We start from the raw sequence: 26,318 nt of genomic DNA, 5'->3' as shown, positions 1-26,318 counted from the left end.
GAGTTAAAGACCTGATTATAACCCAAAGGCAAAAGAAATATCTGAAACAGTCACAGAACAAGGATGGGCCTTCAGAGAAGATCTGTAATTTAGTCCAAAGGAGAAGCATTTGGGCAGGCAGGTCTGGAGCTGAGCCAGGGAAGGGACAGATCAGGGCTGGCAGAGGGGTTGGGGAGCCTGATTGGTGAGGAGAGACCTGAGGCACAGGATGGGGGACCATTGGGGGAGCAGACATGGAGGGGGTACATTGGGGAGCACACTAGTTCTTGGGTAGGCGGATGGGGCAGACTGGGTCTCACGTGGCTAAGGGTGGCTGGTCGAGCCAGCTAAGTGGGAGGAATTAGACTGGGGGCTTATTCAGGGGACCACAGAGGTGACACAGGCATGAAGCGATGAGAAAGGGAGTCTCCTGACACTGAGGAGGAGGTGGAGAAGAGAATAGCGTGGGAGCTCTTGGAAGTAAAAATGGATAGAACTCGATGTTAGCTTTGCTACAGAAGACAGAACCATAGGTAATGCTCAGGAATGTGGAAGGATAAGGAAGCTGCTCACGGAAACTGGTTTTAGCTGAAGAGGGTGAATTTGAGGTGAAGAGCATTTGGGTGTAGCAGCCATTGAATACATGTGTGTTGAGAGTGTAATTGAAATGAGAAACTTCCATCGCTGTGCTTTTAAAGTAAGCTTCATATACCAAGTCACAAGCCTCCAGTGTGAGATAATTGAAACACAATTTAATTCCAATCAACCCATATTTATAGAACTCTCTTTTACATTTAGGCCCCTCCATGAGTCTGTTCACTGACCTTTATACGTTAGCTTTTTTTTTTTTTTAATTTGCAAATACTGGAAATGTTAAGGTCATCAAAGATTTTTGCTGCTCATGGGTTTCTGTCTCAAATGCTGTCTGTGGTCTGCTCTAGAGGAATCTTGATTCCTGGCTGCAGTTTTTTTCTGAGTTGTTCCATGTACACAACCAGATGAAAAGGCTTTAAACATTAATAGACCATGTCTTGAATTTTTGGAGCTACAGGTAATGAGTTTGACTGTAGATTCTCACACTTTCCTTAAAAGCAGAAAACACGGATATCTCAAAAGTCCAAGCAGCTAGTCTTGGCAATTGGATTCTGGTGTCCTAATTAGTGAACTGATTGGTGCTAGGATGGGCAAGACTCGATCTCCACAAACCTGGAGAAGGACTAGGCATCTCTACTTTTGGGTTGTGGCTTTTGGGGCTACAAGACCAGGAAGGATACAATGAGAACTCTGTCTCTTCTGGTCATCAGGAGAGATGAGGAAGCTATCATCTTAGCCAATTAGGAATGCAGTTTCATGTATTTGGTGTTCTATTGCCTTTATTACTATTAATCCTGTTCTTCCAACTTCCACCTGTAGCCCCTGCCAGACGCGATCACCCATGGTCCAGTGGCTTAACACGCAGTCCCCGACCACCCCAAGCTGCAGCCCAGCGATTACACCGCCTTCACCCAAGCCACCGCCTTCCCCCGTTTCTCTTCCCACCACCATAGTGGACAAGCCGCCTGAAAGGTACGGGGTTTGGAAAACGATGTGGAAGATGGGCAGCACGCAGAAAGGGCTTGACCAACCTGAGCAGGTTCTTGTGTTCCTCGCGTGGGGCTTGCTCAGGTTCTCCCAGCCTCCTGGACCTCGTGGACAACATTGACAACCTTGTCTCTGACTGTGTGTTGGTTCAAGAGCAAGTAGTTTGTTAGGAGAAATTGGCTCTATGTGAGTGCTGCTCGAACCTGCTGTCCTACTCTGTCTTTTTGGTGCCTGTTGTGCATTTATGAAACTGCTTATTTTGGAAGAATTTCTCATCCATGAATATAAAACACACTCTGTTTTTTAAAGGAAAGTAAACTGGGCATTGGGAGCAGGAATTAACGTGGCCGTTTAATGGGCCAGTTGTGCAGAAGCCAGAGGTGCTGGCCCAGCAAGCTCTTCTTCCTGGGGGGTAGGCTGAAGTTCTTATCAGCGGCTCCCCCCACTCCAGTGAGGTGGGATGCTTCCTTTGCTGCAGTTTGCATCTGGCTAACAGCACGTTTTCCATCCTCGCCTGTGTGCTCTTTCCCCAGAAGGGCACAGAGGGTGTTTTGACAAGTGGTGAGAAGCTGAGCCTGAAATGCCTTTTTCAGGCAGAAGGGAGTGGGTCAAACAGGGGAGACCCAACTCAGAACGACAAGCTCCCTCCAGAGTGACGTGGGAAGCAGACTGTCAGTCTTGACAGATTGATGTCGGGAGCTCACTGCTGAAGTCACTTGGTGTGTGTGCGCCTCTGCCCTTCACCGCCTGGCCTTCTGTCTCAAGATAGTAGTGCCTCCCCTAATAGGTAAACTAAGGGCTTAGGAATAAACACACCCTGTGGCTCTGACAATGCTGAACGAGAGGAAAGGGCATCCCACCAGGCAGAGAGGACAACTAGGTGAAGAGGTTCATCGAAAGCTTCTCAGAGAAGCTCCCCGAAGAAAGATTTGAATTTGAAACCCATCATTTACTTGAAAATCAAGTGCTGGAGTTCCGCCTGCTGTTCACTTCCCTGCTATTTTTTTTTCTTTTTCTTTTTTGGAAGGAGTTGTCCCACTGGTGCTATATAAATGAGATTTGGGAAGGGAGGGTTGGGGTAAGGTGAGGTTTCCCCCTCCCGGTTTCTCATATTTTAATTTGTGTCTTGCACGTTCCCTTTTCAGCGTTGTCAACCGGAAGGCTCGAGCAGTATATCCGTGTGAAGCAGAACACAGCTCAGAATTATCTTTTGAAATAGGAGCAATTTTTGAGGATGGTGAGTGTTAGCGAGAGCTTGGTAGTAGCATGTATTCTGTCCTCCCCAGAATGTCTGTAATCCAGCCACGGGTTGTGGGTTTGTCAGGAGCACACATCTATCCCTTGACACTTTGGACAGGAGAGAGCTGGCCCCTTTGGCTGCCAGGAACTGAACACCGGGGGGGGGGCTGTGGAGTTCACCTTCTGGTTTCATCTTGTTTATTCTCCAACCCTTTTAACTCTTGCGCATCTTCGTTCAGGACATCTTTTTCCTGATGTAAAGAAGCTAGTGCCACTGGGAGTTCAATACTTCTGATTTGCATCCTTTGTTTGCTTCTCCCAGAGTCCCCCGCCAAGCCTCCTAAGTGTTTCAGGTTCGCCAAGTCTGAGTTACAGAAGAGTATACTCTTGTCGAAAAATTTTGGTTTATAGTTTCTCTTACCATTCTTAGGCTTTACATGATTTTTTTCATTTGAATAGTGTGTGAATCTCTAGATTTGGGTATTGCCTCTGCATATTGAAACAAGGGTATGGATTTTATCCGAGTCTTTAATATTCATACACATGCATGGAGGATCTGTGCCCAGCTTAATATTTCACAGATTTCTCCTATGGTTCATTGTTTATCTCTTTTCCCCCAGTCTCTTGATATCTTCCTTAACAGCCCTGCTCATCATGAAATTCATTGGTTGCTGTGGAAACAGTGATGCGTGGGGGTGGGACTGCCCAAAAGAGTTCTGTGGAGACAGTGAGGGTCTTAGATGCCTGGAATGCAATGGTCGATTAGCCAGAATGTGTGGAATATATGGAATATAGGAATACAACGCCTAGTGGTATATTGTCAGTAATGTAGCATTTGCTCGTGGTGGTTTTTTAGAAAGGAAGTTAACTGCCTCCTGTAGAATAGATTTCTATATATGAAGGACATGTACTCTTGAGAGCCAGGGACTCTAGATAGTGTCAGAAAACAAACAGCACCACCACCAAAACCCTACATATGAAAGAATTATACTCTATGGAGAACTTTTGTTCTTGGAGTTGAAGCAAGATCATTCCTCTATCACCATAACATACATACCTGTGATTTTGCCAGGATGGCGTGGTACAATAGCCACCTACTCTAGCCCTGTCACATACTGGCATTCCATATGGCATGAGGGAATGCTGAGACAGTAGTGTTGAAACCCACTCATCTGAGAAATGATGGTGAATTTGTCCATTGTGTGATTAGATTTGACTGGGAGCCTCTGAAATCCTTTAGACTGTATCATTTGAGAGATATTTACCTTTGTAGAAGGCGTTATCTGTTAGGATGCCTTTGGCTGCAAGTAATGGAAACTGACACAAATGGCTAAATTGTCATTAAGATGGATTAGTTCATATAATGATAAGTCCGGAAGGGTTGGTTAATTCACATTCTCAAAGATGTCATCAAGACCACAGTGGATCCATCTCTGCTGAACCGCTCGTGGTCACAGTTTGTGGGCAGGGGCCTCTGGCCAGCATCCCCAGTGGGGATGAGATGGCTGCCACAGCCCGGTCATCGACCCTAATAGAAGGAGGTGGCTCAGTCAGTTGAGCATCCAACTTTCAATTAGTCGTGATTCTAGGGGTTTGGGATTGGGCCCTGTATTGGGTTCCACACTGAGCATGGAGCTTGCTTGAGATTCTCTCTCCCTCTCCACCCCCCACTCACTCTTGTTCTCTCTACCCCCACCCCGCCCTCAAAAAAAGAAAGAAAGAAAGAAACTTTTCTAGAACTTCTTTCCTAGTTGACCTGCTCTGATGTTTCAGTAGCCAGAACAAGGTCATGTGCCCACCTTAAACCCATCACTGGCAAGGACTTAGGGCAGTCTGAACCACACTGGGTGCAGGGACACCTCCTGCGCGCGCACACACACACACACACACACACGTATGTATATACACGTATACATGTGTGTACACACATACCAGTATCTCATTGTGTTTAGAAAGAGGAGAGTTAGCAGAGATCTATGCATTGCCAACTCTGCAGTTATCTTGCCTGAGAGCAGATTGGCCTTTCTACTTTCTCTGTGCTTTTGGGCAAGTTCTTTGAGTTCTCTGTGTATCAGATTCTCCATCCGAGTCTTCGAGGATGTCTACAAGAGTGATGCAGTGTAGGACAGCATTTGGGGCCATGGGTAGGTAGGGCTTTGAGAACAGCACAGACCTCTGTGGAGGACGTTGCCGACCAGGGAGCCACTCTTGGCACACCACCGTGTGCCGTGGTCGGGCTCCTCTTTGAGCCAAGGCCTGTCTCCCTCACATTCAGTGCTCTGTAGTCCTGGTGTCCAGCTCTGTCTGGACCACTTGCTGGGGCACCCAGGGTGTCTCCGTTGTTCCTCTGTCTCTTCCTGAAGGCCAGCTGCTCTGCAGATGTGTCGACACCGTCTCCCTCCACGAGCGTGTGAGCATCTTATTTTACGTGAGCTGCTTGTGTTGCACGTGCCTCCCTGTGACCTTCCGGTAGTGGTACAAATAAGCACAGTGGAATGCATTCAGGGCCTCCACCATCAGACTTGCTGTGTCTTAGGGCTGGTTCTTAAAGGGTACAGAAAATCAAAGGCCCTTGAACAGGATTTACTCTTTTTTATGTGTTCGCACCTTCATCGCTGTGCATGATCTCTTTGCAGAGAATTTATAATTAGTTAAAACTGTGTGCTTGCTCAGAAACTGTCTAAGGAAGCACTTCCTTGACTGGCTTGGGGTCTTCCCTTCTGACGACTGACACAAAATAGGGCACATAGGCAACTCATCCAGCCTCAGCTTCTGTGGAGCAAGGCTGAGCTCCAGGTGGCCACCATTATAGCACAGCCCACAGGAATGTGGCCGGGAACACACCCTTTCTGCACACCAGCAATACTTAGGCCCCTAAAATGCCCAAGACGCTTTTGCTGTGTCCACTTGTCCACTGAAGTCTTGCAGCTGTCATTAAATGCTCTTGCAGAATAATCCCCTTTTGTCCCTCTTATGGGCAACAAAGGAAATTGGTTTATGGCATTCAGTGGCCTTCGGTAAAGACAAAATCCAGGTCAAAATGGCCCCTGGGCCACGTTGTCAGTAGTTATGTGGTTTGTAATATATACAACAGTAAGAAACCCTAAACCAGAGTGTGGAAGAGAAAGGGATCTGTAGTAATTAAGTAGCTTGATAGCTGTTCCTTGCTCTTTGCTCTTACTGTGTGGACCTGGACTTAAGTTATGGGTTTAAACTCTAGGCTAAAGATTGATCTGTATGGTAGACACATGAGTGCTTAACCACTGTTCAGGGGAAATGCCTCCCGTATCCCCCAGGGAAGGCAGTGTTTGCGAAGTCTCAGAGCAGCCTATATTCCTGTGACTGTCACATGGACCTTCCCTTTTCTTTTGGCCTGGGAACTCCAGAAACACTTTAGCCTGGTGACCAGTTAGTCTTGCTCTCTTTTCAGGTAGGCGGCCCTTCAGCTGGTAGACCCTCCAGGTCAGTGGGAAGTGGCATCCCTCCACAGGCTGCCGGGCAGGACCGGAGGGGCCCTGGTGGGAGGATTTCTAGGAGCTGGCCATCTCTCAGACGCGCTTCCTAGACTTTGTTCATTTACACTTGGATACGTGATTGATCCGATGCTTTGGGGAGCAGGTGTGGCCCAGGTTGATCTTGTGAAGCTTCTGGTGATTCCTTTTAAAGGTCTCAAATACATAAAGAGTAATCCTTGCAAAACAATTTAGCATTATCTTGGCAGGTTGAATCTGTACAGAACCCACAACCCAACAATTGTACTCCTAGATCTATTCCTAACCTTAAGGAATCTTTACATATTAAGTAAAAAAAGGGAGTGCCAGAATAATGTGGTTCTGGCTAAGCTTGGAAATAAGCAAAATAAATAGTCTATTATTTAGAGATGTGAACAGATGTGATGAGATTGTGTTTTAACCGCAGCCAGGGTAAGAGAATGAAAAATAGAACATTCAAGCTCCTGATCACCTCAGGGTAGGAAGGGGCTTTGGTGAGGGGATGGCATAGGGACAAGCCTAGGACGAGGCCTCTGTATCAGTCACACATCACCTGGGTTCTGGGTATTCACTATATTATGATGATGCTTCAGTGACTTGAATATTTGTCTTACATCTTGTTTTTATTATGCTAAAAAAAATCCCACCATATTCTCTTCTGGAGAAAGCTTCTTACAAATTATTCTTGTCTCTAGCTCTAGTGCCCCTGTTGTTATGGAGTGGTAATTCATGAAGACATGGAAAAACCACAGTGAAATTTCACCTCATATCCATTAGGATGGCTGTTAATCAAAAAAAACATGTAAAGTCACAAACAAAAAAACTATCCCTCTGGGGGCACCTGAGTGGCTCAGTCGGTAAAGCGTCTGACTCTTGATTTCAGCTCAGGTCATGATCTCACAGTTCTTGAGTTCGAACCCCACATCAGGCTCTGTGCTGACAGTGTGGAACCTGCTTGGGTCTCTCTCTCTCTCTCTCTCTCTCTCTCTCTCTCTGTCTGTCTGTCTGTCTTGGTCTCTCTCTCTCTCTTTCCCACTGCCCCTCCCCTGCTTGAGTGCACACTCTCTCCCAAAATAAGTAAACATTAAGAAATCTTTAAAAAAAACCTCAGAAAGTAACAAGTATTGGGGACAATATGGAGAAATTGGAACCCTTGTGCATTGCTGGTAGGAATGTAAAATGTTACATGTAGCTGTTGGAAGGCAGTATGGAAAAAAATTAAGTACAGAATTACCATGGAATCGAGCAATTCCACTTCTGGATAGATAGAAGAATTGAAAGCAAGGACTCAAACAGGTATTTGTACACCCATGTTCACAGCTGCCTTTTCACAATAGCCAAAAGGTGGAAACACCCACGTGTTCATTGGGTAAACAGAATGTGGCATATATATGTATAATGGAATATTCATCCATAAAAGGAATGAAAATCTGATACATGCCCCAGCATGGGTGAACCTTAAGGATATTATGTTAAGTGAAATAAGCTTGTCACAAAAGGACAAATAGTGCAGAATTCCACTGATATGAAATCCCTATAATAGGCAAATTCCTAGAGACAGAAAGTAGACTAGAGGTTCCCAGGAGCTCAGGGTGGGGAGTGAGGAGTTAATGTTTAATGGACACAGAACTTCATTTTGGGAAGATGTAAAAATTCTGGAAATGGATGTGGATAGTGGCGATGGTTACACAACATTGCAAATATTCTTAATTCCCCTGAATTGCACGCTTCAAAATTATTAAAATAGTAAATTTTAAGTGCTACATATTTTACAACAGTTAAAAAAAACCCACACATATTAGGGAGCACTGGTATAATTGTCATCACGTACTGATTGGGTTCTTAAGGGTGTGTGACTCGCCCAGGACCACACAGCTCTATGTGGCAGGACAGGGTGTAGCCGAGGCCCTTCCACGGCACCGGGCACATAGTTAGTGCTCTCCAGTGCTTGCTGAGTGACTGCCATACTGTCTCCCTCTGTGTCCTGGGGGTCTTCAGTGAGCAGCTGCCTCTCCACAGCCTCTTGGTTGAGTGCTGGAGCTGCCGACCTGGCCCCGACAGGGAATTGTGGCTGGTGGCAGCCCAACGTCAGGGAATTTGGCGGAACTATCTTTAGTTCACTCCCCCCATTCCATTCCCATGCCTAGTGGCTTTGGGAGCATTTGAGGAAGGTATTTACTACTCTTCAGTGCTAGTTGGGGTCCCTGGCCCCATACCCTTCATCTTAGTTGGGGCTTCTGTAACAAATACCACAGACTGGGTGGCTTAAGCAGCAGAAATGTATGTCCCACCATTCTGGAGGCTGGGAATTCTCATCAGCATGGTCGGGTTCTGGTGGGAGCTCTCTTCCCGGTTTCCTCACATGGTGTGTGTGTGTGTGTGGCCGGAGGGGGGGGGGGGGGGGCGGGGTAGTGGTAGGGAGGTTGGAAGGAGAGGAAGTGATCCTCTCCTGTCTTTTCTTACAAGGATACTTCCATCATGGAATGCCACCCTCATGAGCTCAGCTAACACATATCCCTCCCAAAGACCCTACCTCCTAATATCGTCCCGCTGGCAGTTAAGGTTTCAATGCATGAATCCTGGGCAGACACAAGCATGCAGTTCATAACACCTGTCTCGCCCTGTGCCCATGGCCTTCTCCCAGCATGAGGCTGACAGGGGCTCCACAGTTAAAGGAGAGCCAAGCTCTTGCACTGAGACAGACAGGGAGTGTTCAGCCCTCAGGGACGGGCACCAGGGGCATGACAAAAACTGAGACCCACACACATTTACTTGCCTGCATTGGACAGGGGCATGGACATGGTGTGTGCCTGGCATCACATCTCATGTAAAGTGTCTCATTTTAATCTCAGCAGCAACTTCAGATCGCTTCTTGTCTTTTAGAAACGAGGAGCATGGAGGTCATGAGAGATGGAAGTAAATCATCCAGGGTCTCCCAGTCATTAGGGAGCCAGAGTTCCAGCCCGCATCTCATTTCTCTTAGATTCACTGCCTCTAGGAGTCAAAATCTTCCCAAAATGAGGTTCTTATTTCCAAAGCCACCTGTATCAGGTTCTCCAGAGAAACAGAACACATAGGATGTGAGTGTATGTGAATGAGTGAATCGCTTTTGATAGATAGGTATTGGCTCATGCAGTTGTGGAGATGCAAAATCTGTAGGATAGGCCAGCAGGCTGGAGACCCAGGGAGTAGTTGCTGTCTGTGTCCAAGGGCAGGGTTCCCTCTTCTTTGAGGGATGTCAGGCTTTGTTCTGTTAAGGCCTTCAACTTCTTGAATGAGGCCCACCCATATTATGCAAGGTAATCTGCTTTACTCAAAGTCTGCTGATTTCCCTGTTCATCACGTTTAAACATCTAGAATAACGTGTGAGTCTCATGGCCTAGCCAAGTTGACACGTGAAACTATCACATTGCCATTGGAGGAAATGGTTTGACCAGTGAAGTACAGCAAGGAGTCTAGGATGGGCATTTTGGGATTTGACGCTCCCAGGAGCGTGGTGAGACCCTCACCGGCCTCATCTGAAACCTCCGAGGCACTTTCCTGTGCCTGGGGAGGCCCAGCTACGGGTGCTCTGCACTCCTCCACCCGTTCCTGCCCTCCTGTCAGCCCGTGGCCACTTCCAAGCTCTTGGATACTGTAAGAGGTCCTCTCAGTCCCCTAAGTTGGTGACATTTCTTTCCTACACCTTGGGGAATTAAGAGCTGCAGAGGAAGCAGATGAGGTATGGATAAACCCCCTGGTCTAGCGGTAGGATGGGTACAGGATTCCCGACCTAGCCTGGTTTCCTGTGTGCGGGCCTCCTTCACCCCTAGCTTTATGGGAAATTTCTTTTCTTTCTCTTCTGTTCAGCCTGTGTCTGTCAATACCTGCTCTGTGTGAGCGTGGGCGTTGGTGTGTGTGTATCAGAGATGAAACAATGAGCACATCCAAGGTGTTCTTCCATAAACTATTTGACGGCCTCCTACTTGTAGTAGTCCTACAGGCCAAGTGCTGTAACCCCATCTTGTAGGTGAGGAGGCTGAGCGGGGCCCTGAGGGTTAAGTAGTTCCCCAGGCGCACCTGGTTAGCACCTGTCAGCTGGGAGTCCCCTCCAGGCCCTCTGTCCTGAGCCTGGGGCCCCTTTCCATTGAGGTCCCCATGTTGCACAACCCCTGGGGGTCGTTCCCACGGCATCCAGTCCCCTCCCCTGCTGGTGGCTGCTCTGGTAGTATTGCCAGCTTGGGTGGTTTGGAATAAGTGGGAGCCTTTAAAAATGCTGCTCTGAGGCACAGCCTCAGGCCAGAAATCAGTGAGGGAGCAAAGAGGCAAAGAGGGGGACTTGCTGCCAGACTGCCTGGAGAGCACGTACCTAGTTCCTTCATACCTGTTCATCCTTCAAACAAATCCTCACGCGCTGGGCATGGTGCTCGGGGTGCGGTGTCCCTGTCTCATGTTAGAACCTAGACTAGAAGGGAGATAGTCCATCTCCCTCTCCCTCCCTTCCCCTCCCTCCCTCCCTCTGTCTCTCTGACACACACACACACACACACACACACACACACACACACACACACACACACACACACACACAACACGTATGGTGTATAACTGGGTGCTCTGACCTAGTCTGGAGCACTAGGAGTGATCTCAGAGGGACGGACACCCAAGCTGATATCTGAAGGGTGAGGAGGCATTGTCCAGGCATATATAGGCCGGGAGGAGAGCGTCAGAGCTGAATGAACAGCTATGCAGAGGTCATACTGTGGGCTGCCACACGTTAGTGGCTTATGAACTGCATTTCCTGAGTTGCAGTCAGCATTTCAGAATAATAGAATAAAGAGAGTGCATTGCACATAGGGAGGTGTTGTTTGATGAAGTTTTGTGTGTTGTGTACACGTCCTTGTGTGCCGGCTTCTGATGCCCAGTAGTTCTTATGGGTCGCCATCACAGCTGCATTGCTCAGCCAGCTCCTGGGCTGGTGTGCTGGCCTAGGCCACACCTCCCCTCGCCTCACCGCGCACGGCCGGCTGTGGTCAAGGCCTGAGTGGTGGCTTGCCCACACTTGGGGGTTATTAGATGCGTCTGTATTTTACTTCTAAACCCTGGTGATGCCCTTTGCTGTCCAGCCTGTGGTTATTTTCTACTGTATCCGTCATGGATATTTATGGATACCTGCAGTTTGCTAGGCACCGTGCCCAGGGTATGTTAGGCCTAGGCCCTGCCGTCAGGAGCAGCCCATCCAGTGTGGCAGACACACAAGTGCCCAGATGACGCTGTGAGGCCTGATGAGTGCTGGGAATGGTCGAGGGAGTCTCCCCAGAGGACGGGGCATTTCAAGGTCTCTGAAGAGGAAGAATCACCTGGTGAAGAGGTGGGAGAAAGGCATTTCAGGTGGAAGGCATGGCACTGGTGGGGAGAGTGAGGGGAGACTGGAGATTCGGGTGGGCTGGGTGTCTGTGCATCAGACCAGTAGAAGCTTGGGTTTGCTCCTGGACACAGTGGACTTTAAGCAGGGGGACATGATCAGCTCTGTGTTCTAGAGAGTTCGCTGAGCTCCTTTATGCATAGCGGATCAGAATGAGCCAGGCAGGCTGGAAGCTCGGGGACCTGTTAGGAGGCTGCGAGGGGCTGCATGAGGTCTGTAGTGGCCAAGGGGCAGGTCCTATAAATAGCCCTTGTGCAGATTTGTAACCAGACATCCCAGACATGGGCCCCATTCTCTTCTGGTTGATCCTTTAAGACACCCAGCAGTACAGTGAATTCCATAGGGAGCAAGTACTTGGGGACATTTTGGTAAAAAGCAATTTCTCTTCCTTTTCAGTGCAAACCTCGAGGGAACCCGGCTGGCTAGAAGGGACTCTGAATGGCAAGAGGGGGCTGATTCCACAGAATTATGTCAAGCTGCTGTAGTGTCCGGCCTGCGAGGCCCCACATGGACCTTTGGCTCCTGGGAACCTGCCTTCTTCCTCCAGGGCGGGACCCACAGCCCCCTGGACACGGGAACTTCAGACCATGGATTGGCACCTGAGGGGAGGGGAGGGAGACACCCCGCCAGCGGTGGGGGGAGCGGGCGCACCGCACAGAACCGTGTAGATCTGTGGAATGGGAGAAGAGTAGCAGGATTCGCGGAATGGACTTTTCATTTGTCAAGCCTGGGGACTTTGGACTGTGATTTTTAATTATCCAGTCTTCTGCCTGCCCAGCCTCCCCTGTTGGTGATCATCCCACCAGGCACTTCTCTGCACACGTGCTGCTGAGATGTAAAAGGGAACTGCACTTACTCGTGGTGTTTGCAGGCTGTGCTCTTGGCTTTGGTTGATGTGGTGTGGAGGGGGCTTGCCGCTGGCAGGCGGGGAATTGGTCCAAACCCACAGGGCAGCAGAAAGACGCTCCTTCCTAGATGGCCACCGCTGGGACCCACATTCACTCTACTTAGAGCACACTGGCGTATTTATAACAGGCTTCTCCTTGGTGCTTCTCACCTGTGTGCTGTTTCCCAAACACCACCTTTTTGCCCCAAGGTCTCTGTAAATGAAATAAAATGTAATTTACTATTTGATTTGTGTCATAATGTGGGGAAGAGATGGTGGAATTCATTCCCTCTGCAACGTTTTATGATTTGGCATCCAGTGGATAGAAACTCATTTTCCTCTGACGTTGGCACACGCAGGTAGAATTTATTAACAAGAAGCCTTGCTTATTCATAGCAGGGCGTGTTCCTGAGGGCAGCAGACTTCCCTGACGTGTGAAATCCTGGAGGGGCTCCTCCAGCCACCGGAACAGGCCTTTCCCCCATGGCCCATGTGACATCCGAGCAGGAGTGGGGCTGAGGCTGCGCCCCCCCCCCCCCGGCCCCCCGCTGACTAGCTTCACCGTGCAAGTCTGTCCCCACCCTGCCCTGTGTTCCCTCTGTCTTCCAGGCCTCAGCACTAATCTCTCCATCTGCCTGAAGCCCGGCTGCAGGGTGGCTGTCAGGCCTCAGCCACGACCCTACACGTTATGGTGCCCCACCTGTGGGTGGGCCACACTGTGATGCTTCCTTATTCTTTCCAGGCACAGATTCAGCCGAATTCCTCTTTGTCCTCTGATCTGGAGTCCTGTGGAGTGTGGGACTCATTTTTAGGAGCCTCATCATTCTGAAGCCAGCCCCACCACAGAGCCTGCTGTGGGGGCCTGGCATGTCTCTCTTCCCCACGGGAGGTTCCTCAGCCCGTCAAACTTTTACTCCTAATAATTTGTCACAAGAAAGATGTGTCCGCATCGTCCCCAGATGAATTGATACAAGGCTTGCTGGCTCTCAGGTTTGAATTCACCTACACGGACCATGTAGGGTGTTCAGTTTGGGGTGATGGGTGTACAGGGGAATGGGCCTGTTGAAAAGTATCCATGTTTTACATCAAGACAGTCTCAGTGCAGCGTAATTTACAGTACTGAACTGTCCATTGGGAAAGTCCTGGGACTGCCGAGGAGCCCAGGGCCGCCCGACAGTGGCCAGCCCTGGTGTCCTGTTTTCTGAGTTATCACTTCCTGTGCATGCCCACTGCTAAGGGATGCGGAAGGGAAACTTGGCTTATGAGAAGGAGTTACTGACGTGTCCCACTTTACAAAAGGCCTCTGCGGGAAAATGCAAACGTATGGGCAGTTGGAGTGGGCTCAGTATAGCACTGGGAGTGATTTCCTGGCAGTTTTCCTAATTGGTATATCCCTGTAGGGCATTGACAATAAGACCCACTGCACCAGGACTTGATTTATTTGCTTGCTTGGAGAAGATTTCCATTTTTCACGGTGAGGTGCACCCCCACCCACGGTTATCCGTCAGACTACCAACTCCCAAAGTGTGTTTACCACCACACGCTTGATCAAGGAAATTGCTACGAAGTGTGACTGCCTGTGTGATTTTGGGTAGATTAAATTGATTCTGTGGTTCTTCCTCCTAAAAAGAAAATGATGCCCAGAGGTTTGGGTTGAAATGATCTAATGCAAGTAGGATGCCCGGTATGTAGTACGTGTTCAGTGAATGGGAGCTGCTATTCCTTGTATTGTTCCCACCATGACCGTCACTTGCACCTCTGTTGTCAGGGCCATCTGTGTTCTGTAGGATGCCAGTGTGGTGGTCACGAAGCCTCAGAACATGCTGGATCCAAGGGCTCCGACAGCACCAAGCCCTGCAGTCCCCTCCTGTGGCTGTCGAGGGAGGAACGCCAGAGGGGACCTGGGGTGCTTTGCTCTGCAAACAGGACCGGTGTGGCCAGGCTTGCCAAGGCCTTCAGGTAGGGAGCTTCCCTCTGGGTCTGGCCCAGGGTATACCTAGTAACGGGATCAGGAGGTGTGCTCTTACGTTGGCAGATCATCTTCGTTTCCCCAGAAGAGAAATAGGGTGTATTTGTTTCTCCGTTTCTGCTGCATGGATGTGGCCAATCCCCCGAGCGTCCGCAGGGCTCTGGCTCCTCAGCCCACCTCATCCAGCGGCCGCTCAGAACGGGTCTCCAGCTTGTATTCATTGACAATCACCAAGGGGATTGGGGACGAAAACAGACACTCAGGTGCTGCGTTTCTGCTTGCCATGGGGCTGGCTGTGGGGCTTGCATCTGATTTCATCGCCCAGGGCCTGTTCTGCAGACCATATAAGAAGATGCCATGTGAGATTAGAGCTAAAGACCTTGTACTGGTTTTCCCCCTTCCTTTATGTAGCAAAAATATGTGCACTTGCAGCTATGGGCAGGGGAAGCAGTGGACTCTGCCAGTGAAGGATGGTTAACTCATTCTTGCCATACAGTGATCGAATGAGCCAGGAGAATTTATCCCGTTTTATGGATGCGAAGATGGAGGCCTCAAGGACAAAGAGCCTTGCTCAGGTTCAGTCAGCTGACTACATGTTCTTTCTGCTGTGCCATCTTGCTTCTGGGGGCCAATAAGGGACAATGGCTGTTTGGGGTTGATTTGCACTCCCCTCCAAAATGCGTATGTTGAGATCCTAACCCCTAGTACCTCAGAACGTGACCTCATTTGGAAGTAGGATGGTTGCAGGTGTAATTAGTTAAGATGAGGTTAGTAGGGTGGGGCCCTAGTCCAATATGACTGGTGTCCTTATAAAAGGGAAATTTGGACACTGAGACAGACATACATATAGGGAAGACAATGTGAAAAGACACACAGGGAGAAGACAGTCGTCCACAAGCCAAGCAAGAGAAGTCTGGAACAGATCCCTCCCTCATGGCCCTCAGAAGGAACCAGCCCTGCCAACACCTCGCTCCTGGACTTGCAGCCGATGGTTTGTGGCACCTTGTTACAGCAGTTCTAGGGACCTAAGACAGTGGCTAAAAAAAGTGTGAGCTTTGAGTTACAAACAACCAATTTTGAATCCTTTTTTTTTTTTTTTAAACTATTTTATACTTTGGTGACCTTGGGCAAGTGAACTTGCCTCTTTATGCTTCAGTCCCCTTCTGTGCAATAGAGAACAGCACCAACCTCATTGAGATGTTGTGACAAAAGATAAGTGCCTGAAGGGTGCCCAGCGGGAAAGAGTTTGGTAAATGGAGATGGGAGAAGGTAGACAGCAGGGTACCCTGGTGGTGGGAATAGTCTCTGTCCCCCTTCTTGTCTCCTGGCCACTCACTGCTTTCGTCCAGGTACTTTTCCAAAGGCCATTCCTCGGCTTTCCCTTTACATGGTCTGCCCTTTCCTCTCCTTCCCAGGGGCATACTTTGCCTCTGTAATCTTGCCCTTGTCTTTGTTCCCTATTCACCTCGGTTCTGGCCCCCTTCTCACCTTCTGACTGTTCTCCCCTCCAATCTCTCAATGCTGGTCTTGGTGACTCCTTTTTCAGCCAGATATTTTCCATGCCTTTTTTTAATCTTCCTGAGCCACATAACTTTCCTTCCTTCCTCCTATCCAAAGATGTCATTCCAGGAGCATGTCCTCAAACGGCTTTCCTGCTCCAAGCTCTGCAAATGTCTTCTCCAGTGCCTGTCAGCACTCTTTTTCCTTGACTGGCCGGGGCAGTAATTTATTGCCACCCTCCTCGGGTAACCTGGCATAGTCTCCTAATGCTCATGTCTGCAAACAAAGTTTCTCAATCTACTGGTTGGAGGAATATCTCCGAGAACTCTTCCCTATCAGAAAAGATCAACTTGATTGGAAAGCAGACTTCTGCTTTTTGTCCAGCAAGAGACCTGCACTTTGAACTTGGGCAGTAAATGCACAGTATTGATTTAGACAGCTCAGTGTCATGTGCTGGTGTCTAGATTTCTTCTTCCATGGAGGATTTCAGCAGCGAGGAAACACTGCAGGAGAAACACGCTCCAACACGGCTTCGTAGTAGCTGTGACCCTTTCTGTAGCTGTGACCATGGATAACTTGGAAACTGCTATCCTGGCAATGTAAATTCTATGAAAAAGTATCAGGGTAATTGCCAGTGTAGATTGATTTAATGATCCCAAATTTCACCCCTCTTTGAATCCATGTCCCTTTTTGTGGAGCCCTCCATGATGACTCTAGACTTGACCTTGTAACCTGTTTTGGCCAATGGCATAGGAGCAAACTTGATGCAATCGGAGGCTTGAAAAGTGTTATACCTTCCCCTTCCTTATTAGAGCCTTGCCTTTACCATGAAAATTTGCCTAGGCTGGTCCGCTGGAGGATGAGAGGCCACGCGGAGCAGAACTATCCCAGACCAGTCGGACTGCTGCTTAACTGCAGATGCCCCATGAGGCCAGATTCCCCCGAGCCTGGTCCAGGTTGGCAGAACCCTCCCAGCTGATTTGTAAACTCACTAGAAATAACAAACGGTGGTTGATTCAAACCCCGCTACATTTTGGGGTGGTTTGCAGCTACCGGCCTGCTACTCTGCTCCATGGTTTGCTTTGCTTTGGATATAGTCTTGGTCCATGCTGACCGTTAAGATCATATTCTAATCTTCTCTTATCCAGTGTTGTTGGGAAAGCCACAGTGTTACTTCCAAGAAAACTGCTGCACTGACAATCGGAGGGCTTGAAATTAAAGTGCCAGGGAGACTTGTAATCAAGTCATTTTAGTCTGTGTACACTCACAGTTTATAAAAAGTATGTTAGAGCTGACTTTAACATAGAGGGACAATGTTTTCTATTTGATTGAGGGGCATTCAACACACAGAAGCAAACAAACCCCTAATTATAGATGCATCACTGCGCATAATCTTCACTGCTCTGGTGTGCAGTGGCTGGCTGTCTCAGGGGAAGTGTCTTCGTTCTCAGCTAAGGATTCCTAAACGTGCAGCTGGATTCTTTGGGTCTGAGAACACTTTTAGAACATCTCAGAAATAGAGTGACACTTGTCCCAAGAATGAGTCCGCTCCATTCAGAAAGGACACCCACTCTAATTAAATAACGTCCACCTTAGCGTGCTCCCTTTTAAAGTTAGGGGTTCTTGGTGAAAAGCCTTGCTCCCTAGTAGGTCAAATTCTGTTAGCTTTAAGATATAAAATTAACTGCATGTACAGATGTTTTAGAAACAAATTTGTGCTTACAACTCTAAAACTGTTTCTCTCCCGTCCTGTGTTTAATGGCCATGTTGTGTTCCAGAAATCTATCATGTTAGAACACAGTTGAATTTGTTTAATGCTCAACTAGTCTTCTCTTTCTGGAAGCAAATAGTTTCATCACCAGTTAAATGACATGTTAAAAATGAACTTGAAATTATCTGGTGGGAAATACATGTTTTCTAATTTTAAGATGAGCTGATAATTGTTTGCTGCTCTTCTGTGGTCCATATTATATGCGTGAAATTAAGGGGAGCAGCCTGTAAGGAGTGTGAGAAGCATTATGGCCAGTGGGGAGCCAAGTCTCTTGGCCCAAGAGGATCTAATGGGAAGGAGCAAAGCAGAACTGCATGGAGGAAGAACTCTGGAGTCAGGTGGGGCATCTGGTCTACTCAGGTCAGTCTCAAAGTCTGAAAAATGAATGATCGAGCTTTCCTACGGCTGTGAAGATAAAGGAGGCAATGTACACAGAGTGTTTAGCAGCAGTTATTGTTATCAAACTGTTACAGGTTTTAGTGACCCCAAATATTAGCACTGAGAAATAAGCATCTAATTAGTCCCAAAAGAATATAATGGACATGTGGCTAATGGGGGGGGGGGGGCTTTAACACGGGGGGCAGAAATGTTACTCTATCTTGGATGGAGGCAGAAGTGCAAGTTATCAGATTGAGAGGGACACAAAAATCCAGGTGTTCCTACGGACATTCAAATGAAATGTTTCCAAAACAACAGGTGATTAAAGTAAAGGATTTATTGTAATCTGCTTACAGTCCTTTGCAAAGACAGACATATGTTTTTGCATAAAGATATAAATTGCTTCATTTTAAACTAATTTAGTGTTTTTTAATTATATGAAGAAGTTTTGGTGAAATATGAATTGTACCAAACCAAGATTTTTAAGAGCAATATGGTACAAAAATAAGAGCAGACACACAATTTGGACTGGGACAGGCATTCAACAGTGAATTTAGAATATGGCTTTGCTGTTTAATCAAGCAAAGTTACCTGGAGACACATAAAGAGCCAGTAACTTTGTTAATACAAAAAGCTGATGCAGACTGTCTCCATCCCAAACCTGGTTACAGTGAAATTCCAATTTCATAAAACGTAAGTCTTGAGCTAAAAGCTGCTCTTGTAAGCCATTTCTTTTCTAGAAACTCCCAGTCTGCATGCTGAGTACTTATCACCTTCCAAGTGTGGCTTTCATATTGCTGTGCATGTAAGTTGACTATATTTAAAGATCTGCCTATAAATTAAATTACTGAAATTGCAAATTATGTAAGAAAAAGTCCTCCCTCTGAATGCAGCTTTCACAGGCTTCCCCTTGCATAAGGCAGGTGTCTTCTGAAAGACAAGGTAATGTTGCCTGCATGGTGAACCCTGGAGAAAAGTGGTGATCCCAATGCTGCCTTCTCCTGGCTTCTCCAGCTACAGCTTTTAGGTTCTGGAAAATAATGTGATTTCACTGAGTACCTGATGATTATCGTCACTTTTAAAAGACTAATTTGGCCTCTGTTCAAACTAGTTTATTTAGTGCAATCATATTGTTAAGTTTCCCCAAAGATATATAGGTTTGTGATCTGGGGCAAGAGAAAAGCGATAAATTGCATCAGTGCCAAACAGATTAATGAATTAAAAATTTTAGTGCCACTGTCTTGCTTATATGATCTGTAGTTATTTTTTTTTTCCAAAACTGTTTATGTATAAAATTTATTTTTAAAACCTACCTTTTAAAAGTCTAAAAACCCTCTAATTATCGTGCGGTCTCCACGCCACTCTGACTGAACCGTGCCAAAATGCATCTTCCCAGTGCGTCCTGCAATGGCCTATGTGTTCCCATGACCAGTTCCGGGAGTGCAAAACCCCTTTCCAAGACCAGAAGTGAACATGTCACCTCCGCCGATGTAGAGAGTGCATGGAATTTCTTTCCCAAAGGAGAAAATCCAATTTTCTACAATGGGATGAGACTCTGCTCTCTGGGCCATGGCATTTCCGGTCTCACTCTCCTGGAGCCGATTCTGATTCTGCTTCGTGAGGAAGAAAGGAAAAGAGGCAACTCTCCTAAAGCTGCGGCACTCCCGGACACCCTCTCGCACGTGTGTTGTCAGGTGACCCCTTGGAGGAGCTGCGGGCACCACAGCCTGTCGCTCCCGGACGGAAGCAGGATGGAGCAGAAGCCAGAAACCGTGCTCAAGTCCCAAGAACACCCCAAGCGGGAGACCAGAGACAAAACAAAAGTACAGAAAAGGTAGAAAGGCTTAGAGACAACCAAAGAGGTTTAAGTGTGGTTATTTACAACAGAGACTGTAAAATGGTAAATTAGATATGAAGCTAAAAAAGGCACAGCTTTCCCTTTCTTAAATACACTGTAAACGGTTCATTATGCATGCAGAACATTTCACTTTACAAAAAAAATTTTTACCTTGTTTAGACAAAGATAGTACTTAAATAGTCTCCAGCAAAATAGAATTCTTTCAAAAATACTTTCCCCTTCATCCTATCAACCATTAAAGTTTTTTTTTTTTGTTTTTTTTTTTGTTTTTTTTTTTGTATGTGTCTCATTTACAAAAGTTCCTTATACCTTATTTCAGGTCCTTCACAATTGATACATACAGTAATGTACAGCACAGCAAAAGACTGCAAAAAATTATTTGTAAAGCCAACACAATAGATACTAGAAATTGAAACCAAGGCATTTGTTTAACATCTTATCCATTCTAATTAAATAAATGGACGCTAAAGGGTGTGTATACCAGTGATGCAGAGGAACGCGGGCGAATAAGTCCCCCCCCCCCCGCCACCAAGGGGGCCGCTCTTCACCCCACGTGCTCTGTTATTACACAACAGGAATCTGTATATATTTTTTTCTTTTTTTGTGTGTTTTTTTAAATAACAAAAGAATATTAATGCCCCATATTGACTATACGTTTTATGTGCAACCAAGGGTAAGCTCTAAAAAGTTCGTTAGTCCTTGAACCCTTTTAAAATAAGCGATACCGGAAACTACATGGCATAGTTAAAACTTCCATCTGTTAAAATATCAAAATCAGAGAGTTATTGACTAGATATGGCTTTTCATCCAGAGGAACAGGAACATGTTTCTAAGCGCTGGGGATTGGACAGGGAAGAATCCATCAGACCGCTCAGGTCTTGCCAAATCCGTGTCAAACTGCTTTCCCGGCTCTGAACCCTTGACGTGATTTTCAACTTGAGAAACTGCTGAACAAGTATGAATCAACCATCACATGTCAAAAATATGATTCCTTGGGTCCTTCGTGGGTGTAGAATAACATGGGGAAACTTAAGGCAAAGCTCTCCTGGTAAGACGTCTTCCGTCACTTCCTGTGAAAGTAAAGGGGCTTGGCGTTCCCGGACTCCACCTTGGGCAGCTGGTCGCTGATGATCTCCACCAGCATCGCGGGGAACTCGACCTTCAGGGCCTGGGACTCTCGGAAGGTGTAGAAGCAGAATTCCAGCAAGTCATTGACCAGCTGCAACACAGACGGGGAACAGGACAGTGAGGCCTCATCTCCGTCCCCACGCCCCTCTGTGTCCTAACCCTGCTGTAAGCTCAAGAGACTTGCAGAAATCTGACCAGGAAACCGTGGCCGTGAAGCTGCCTAATTTGGCTAAGGCATCTGTTTTAGGGGAGGATGGGGTGCTCATGTCTCCTGTCACCATGCCTTTCGTGCAGAACTGATCCCAGCTGAGAACTGAGTGTGCAATACTGAATATACCAGTAGGAACAGGGTCAGTTACAGAGGTCCTAGTGGTGGGGACACGGAATCGCTCTCACCAAGTTCTCGTTCGTAAACGTGCGAATTCGGTGGAGCAGGCGTGTACATGTATCTCTATAAGGTGGTGATGGGCCTTCCCAGGTTATAAGGTGGGCTGGGGTGGAGGGGCAGGTGGTGCCCAGGCCTTTGCTGGCATGAGTCATGCTTCCTCTAGTCCCGGGTGGGCCCTGTCAGTTGGGGCTGGGGCCACCACATGCTGGCCTTCATCTTGCCACCTTCTTCTCTCCTTTGGCTTCTCACCCTGAGCCGGGGGGCAGGGTTGAGACTTCTCAGTACCCACCGCTAGCTTTATTAAGGTGTCACTGATGCGCTACACTATGTAAGATTAAGGTGCCCAATGGGCTGATCTGATACTTCTATATTGCAAAGTGATTAACGCCTTCATTGTGTCATATAATTACCTTTTTTTTTTTTGTGGTAAGGAAATTTAAGCTCTATCTACCCAGCAACTTTCAAGTAACAAATACAGTATTAGCTATAATTATCATGCTGTATTTCATATTCCCAGAACTTATTTTGTCAGAACTGAAGTCTGTGCCCTTCGACCACCGTCTCTCCATTTCCCCTTTCCTTACTTAACACCACTCTATTCTCTGTTTCTGTGAGTTTGTTTTTTTTTTTTTTTTAGGTTTCATATATAAGTAATGTCATACAGTATGATGTATAATCTTTCTTTGTGTGACTTCACTTAGCATAATAGCCTCAAGATCCATCCATGTTACTGCAAACAGCAGGACTTCCAACTTTCTCACGGCTGTGTGTTTGTGTATTTCTTCTCCATTCTCAGCCACTTTCTATTTCAGGCTGATTGTGGAGAGCAAACAGCAAGGGCCACCTCCATGCCTACTTGTCTATCCAGCTATTTTTCCTACTTGGTGACCCAAGGACCTTTTCCATCCTCCAGGACCTGAACCACTCCCAATTCTGTAAGTTAAAAAACCCAATTATCCACAAATGCGATATACCATTATTTCCATACCTCACTGTAGGAAATTTTTGGCCATTTCCCACTGTATTAAAGCAGACAATATTACAGGTCATAAAAGAACTCTGTAGTCTTAATAAAATGATGGTAGTGAAAATACCATCTATAACTTTCCCTCAGGGTTTTTTTTAAAACTCAATTTACAATCTTAAGAATAGTAAATAACTGTATGGCAAAGGCCTTTAATACAAAAAAAATGTCATCAGGAAAAGTATCTGGTGCTTCTGTTTGTGCCTGTCTATGCCCTCTGTCTGCAGAGGGACATTACCCTAATGAGGTTCCAAGGACTGTGAGAGCTTTAATAATTCTCATTCACTCACAGAAGGTTGGGGTCAAATAAACTGGAAAACAGCACAAGCCACTGTCCAGTCTGGGCACGTTCACATCTCTGTGCTTGCTTTGTGAATGCTCTCAGTTTCTGTATCTGTAAAATGGGGTATCTGCCTCCCAGGGTTGTTTAAGAGGATGGAATGAGTGAACTGCCATAAAGCAAGTACAATATGGATGCCAATTCTCAGTCAAGATGTTGACAGGTAGTGCTGGTAAAAGCCCTCTGATTCCATCCTCCCAAGTGGTCCCAAACTCTTTAAGCCATAAAACATCCTTTTTCTCTATGGGACACAGTTTGCAAAATCTGCTCTGGGTCATCTTTGTGTAATTTTGTATCCTCGGGTATAAATTGAGGGGCCGGAGAATTTTGTGTTTTACCTTTCCAGGAGAGAGATTTTTAGAATTGGGATACCAGATTTCTTACTAATTTTTTTAAGGCAGTGGGCTAGTGGCCGTGAAAGCTAAAAGCTGGGTGCCACTCTCCAGGTGTGGTGCCACGAATGAGTTAGTAGTTTCAACTGCAGAGAACGCCTTTCAGTGGGTGACAGCAGAGCTCTGTGCACCAGCTGCCGGTACAAAGAACCAAGTTTAAGTTCATCCTGATCCCTCCCCCCATCCTGCCCCCAAGGTCTCTCTGTGTGGTGCCTGCAGGGCTATAAAGGAGGATGATTTTTCCTTTTAAAGAATGTTAACCTCCATTTAAAATTGTACCAAAAGGGAGTGTCTGGGTGGCTCAGTCATTGAGCGTCCGACTTGGGCTCAGGTCATGATCTCCTGTTTCGTGGGTTCGAGCCCTGCATCGGACTCTGTGCTGACAGCTTGGAGCCTGCTTCGGATTCTGTGTCTCCCTCTCATCTCTGCCCCTCCCCCGGTTCGTGCTCTGTCTCTCAAAAATAAATAAAGAATTAAAAAAAATTTTTTTAATAAAATTGTACCAAAAAGAATAAAGTACCTAGGGATCAGCTTAATGAAGGAGGTGAAAGACCTGTACTCTGAAAACTATAAAACACTGATAAAAGAAACTGAAGATAACACAAACAAATGGAAAGATATTCCGTGCTCATGGATTGGAAAAATACTGTTCAAATGTCTATACTACCCAAAGCAATCTGCAGAATTAATGCAATCCCTATCAAAATACCAACAGCATTTTTCATGGTACTAGAACAAACTATCCTACAATTTGTATGGAACCATGAAAGACCTCAAGTAGCCAAAGCAGTCTTGAAAAAGAAGAACAAAGCTGGAGGTATCACAATTCTGGATTTCAAGATACACTACAAAGCTACAGTTATCAAAACAATACAGTACTGGCACAAAAACAGATCATAGCTCAATGGAACAGAGTAAAGGGCCCAGAAATAAACTCATGCTTATATAGTCAATTAACCTATAACAAAGGAGACAAGAATATGCAACGAGAAATACAGTCTGTTCAATAAGTGGTGCTGGGAAAACTGGACTACTTTCTTATACCATACACAAAAAATGAACTCAAATGGATTTAAGGACTGAATATGAGACCTGAAACCATAAAACTCCTAGAAGAAAACATAGGCAGTACTCTTTGACACTGGCCTTCACAACATGGTGGAAAGAGGGGCGGGAGACACAGGCTTCCAGCTATGGGATGAGTAAGACATGGGGATGAAATGTACAGAATGGAGAATACAGTCATTGGTATCGTCAATACAACGCTGCATGGTGACAGGTGGTAGCTATCCTTGTGGCAAGCACAGCATAACATATAGACTTGTCCAGTCACTACGTTGTACACCCAAAACTAATGTAACATCGTGTGTCAACTATACTTCAATAAAAAAAAAAAAAAGGAGACCGCTCACTTTCTAGGCAACATCAACCCCCCCCCCTTAGGCTGGCTCTGCTGCCCTTTTCACTTCTCTGGGGTTGGCCCTACTTCATGTCCAGAGATGAAGGCTCCCTGGGCCACAGGGCGTTCAGGGAGGTGGAGGTCCTTTTCCATAAGTCATCCTCCGTGTGTGTCCATCCAGGTTACAGAGCACCTGCTCTGGGCCGGGCACAGAGAAACCATGACAAACACAACAAAGCATTGGTCTCAGGGTGTCTATGTTCTGCTCTGCCTGAGAGGAAATGATAAATGCGGTCAGGTGCCGGCAGTGCAAGAAGGGACAGAGGAGGTGCTAGTTTTGGAAGGGTGATCCAAGTGCCAAGGGGGTGGTGGCTGATGACCTGAAAGAGGTGGAGCGGAGCTATACAGCCATCAGGGTGGGTGTGGGGTCGCTCAGAGGGTTCAGAGCAGTGCAAAGCTCGTGAAGCGGCACCTGTTAAGTGACCAGCTGACATTTGAAACAAGTTACCTGGCAGGGCCAGGGCCACTTAGGGTTTATATTTGTAAACATGCCAAGTCGCGTATGCGATAGGAGATGAGAAGCAGAGTAAATCAGGTCTTTAGCACCAGGCAGCACACACGGGAGCACCTCTGGGACCCTGTTAATGGGGACACACCTACCTTTAACACCTCATGAGCATCACCTAGGAGATGCCGAGGGGAGAGACCAGAGCCCAGGGCTCAGCTGTCATCCCTGACAGGTTGGCTGAGGACAGGTGTCCCTAACCAACCATGCATATTAACCTGGGGCTGGCATTTCACAACTGCCTCTGTTCCACACACTGAGACAGCAGTTCCTTTCCTGTCATGAGCGGACACCCAGGGCTTCTGTTTACAGCGAACGCCTCAGCCAGCTGCAGAGGGATGAGGGCTTTCCTGGGGCACGGGGGGTAGGCCTGGCAGCCTGGGATTGGGTATCTCGCCCTGTGAACACCTGGGAGTCAGGGGACTCCATCACTCTCTCAGGAAAGGGCTCATCCCTCGCTGCTGAGGCGGCCAAGATGCCCATGGGGCCGGGAGCGCCCAGAAAGCACTGGCTGCTTCAGGAGTCTGCCTGGCCCACTCCTCCTGAGGCAGAGCTGAAGACCTCTGCAGGCCTCAACCCAGCAGGACCCGAGCCAACAACTAACCGTGGCTGGTGAGGTGAAGGGTTCTTTGGGAGAATCGAAGCCAGGCGCTCCTGGTCGCTGGGCGAGGAGAACATGGGCCAGTCTGATCCAGGTTGCAGGTTCTGCCTGCCAAGTGTTCTCTGGCCCACCAAGCCCTCCCACCGCCCTCCCCAACCTTGGCCTGCTGCACCCCGTGGGTCAGGGGCTTTTAGGACAGGACCCATGCGTACCTGGCCCTTAACAGGTGTCTGAGGTGGGCTGCTGCAGTACAAGGGCAGCGCACGTACTGGAGCACACAGGGCACAGGAAGGGCGAAGCTGTGCGCGGCCAGAGCGTGAGGAAGCGGGGACTGGGCCCTGGCAGCTAAGCAGGAGTTACATAGCAAACAGCTAGGTGGGCAGGGATGCTGACCAGTCAGAATGAACATAGGTGCATGAGCCAAA

General features: G+C 47.3%; 2 protein-coding genes across 5 annotated transcripts in view; one reads left to right on the top strand and one right to left on the bottom strand.

The window, feature by feature from the left end:
- The window catches only part of ARHGAP10 (Rho GTPase activating protein 10), a 320,443-nt gene extending 307,617 nt beyond the window's left edge, over positions 1-12,826 (top strand). For all 4 annotated transcript variants that reach the window (XM_042935344.1, XM_042935343.1, XM_042935345.1 and 1 more), the window contains 3 exons: positions 1,393-1,545; positions 2,706-2,797; positions 12,091-12,826. In XM_042935344.1, coding sequence (XP_042791278.1) covers positions 1,393-1,545; positions 2,706-2,797; positions 12,091-12,179 — 334 coding nt within the window. In that variant the 3' untranslated portion in view covers positions 12,180-12,826. The remainder of the gene's footprint in view (positions 1-1,392; positions 1,546-2,705; positions 2,798-12,090) is intronic.
- A 5,700-nt stretch (positions 12,827-18,526) lies between these two features.
- The window catches only part of NR3C2 (nuclear receptor subfamily 3 group C member 2), a 346,713-nt gene continuing 338,921 nt past the window's right edge, over positions 18,527-26,318 (bottom strand). Inside the window, exon 9 of the mRNA XM_042935342.1 lies at positions 18,527-21,275. Within this exon, the coding sequence (XP_042791276.1) occupies positions 21,120-21,275 (156 nt within the window). The 3' untranslated portion in view covers positions 18,527-21,119. The remainder of the gene's footprint in view (positions 21,276-26,318) is intronic.

The sequence above is a fragment of the Panthera leo genome, chromosome B1, assembly GCF_018350215.1.
Source record: "Panthera leo isolate Ple1 chromosome B1, P.leo_Ple1_pat1.1, whole genome shotgun sequence".
Classification (NCBI taxonomy): Eukaryota; Metazoa; Chordata; class Mammalia; order Carnivora; family Felidae; genus Panthera; species Panthera leo.
The sequence above is the reverse complement of the archived record's forward strand: the minus strand, read 5'-3'. Positions and strand labels throughout refer to the sequence as shown.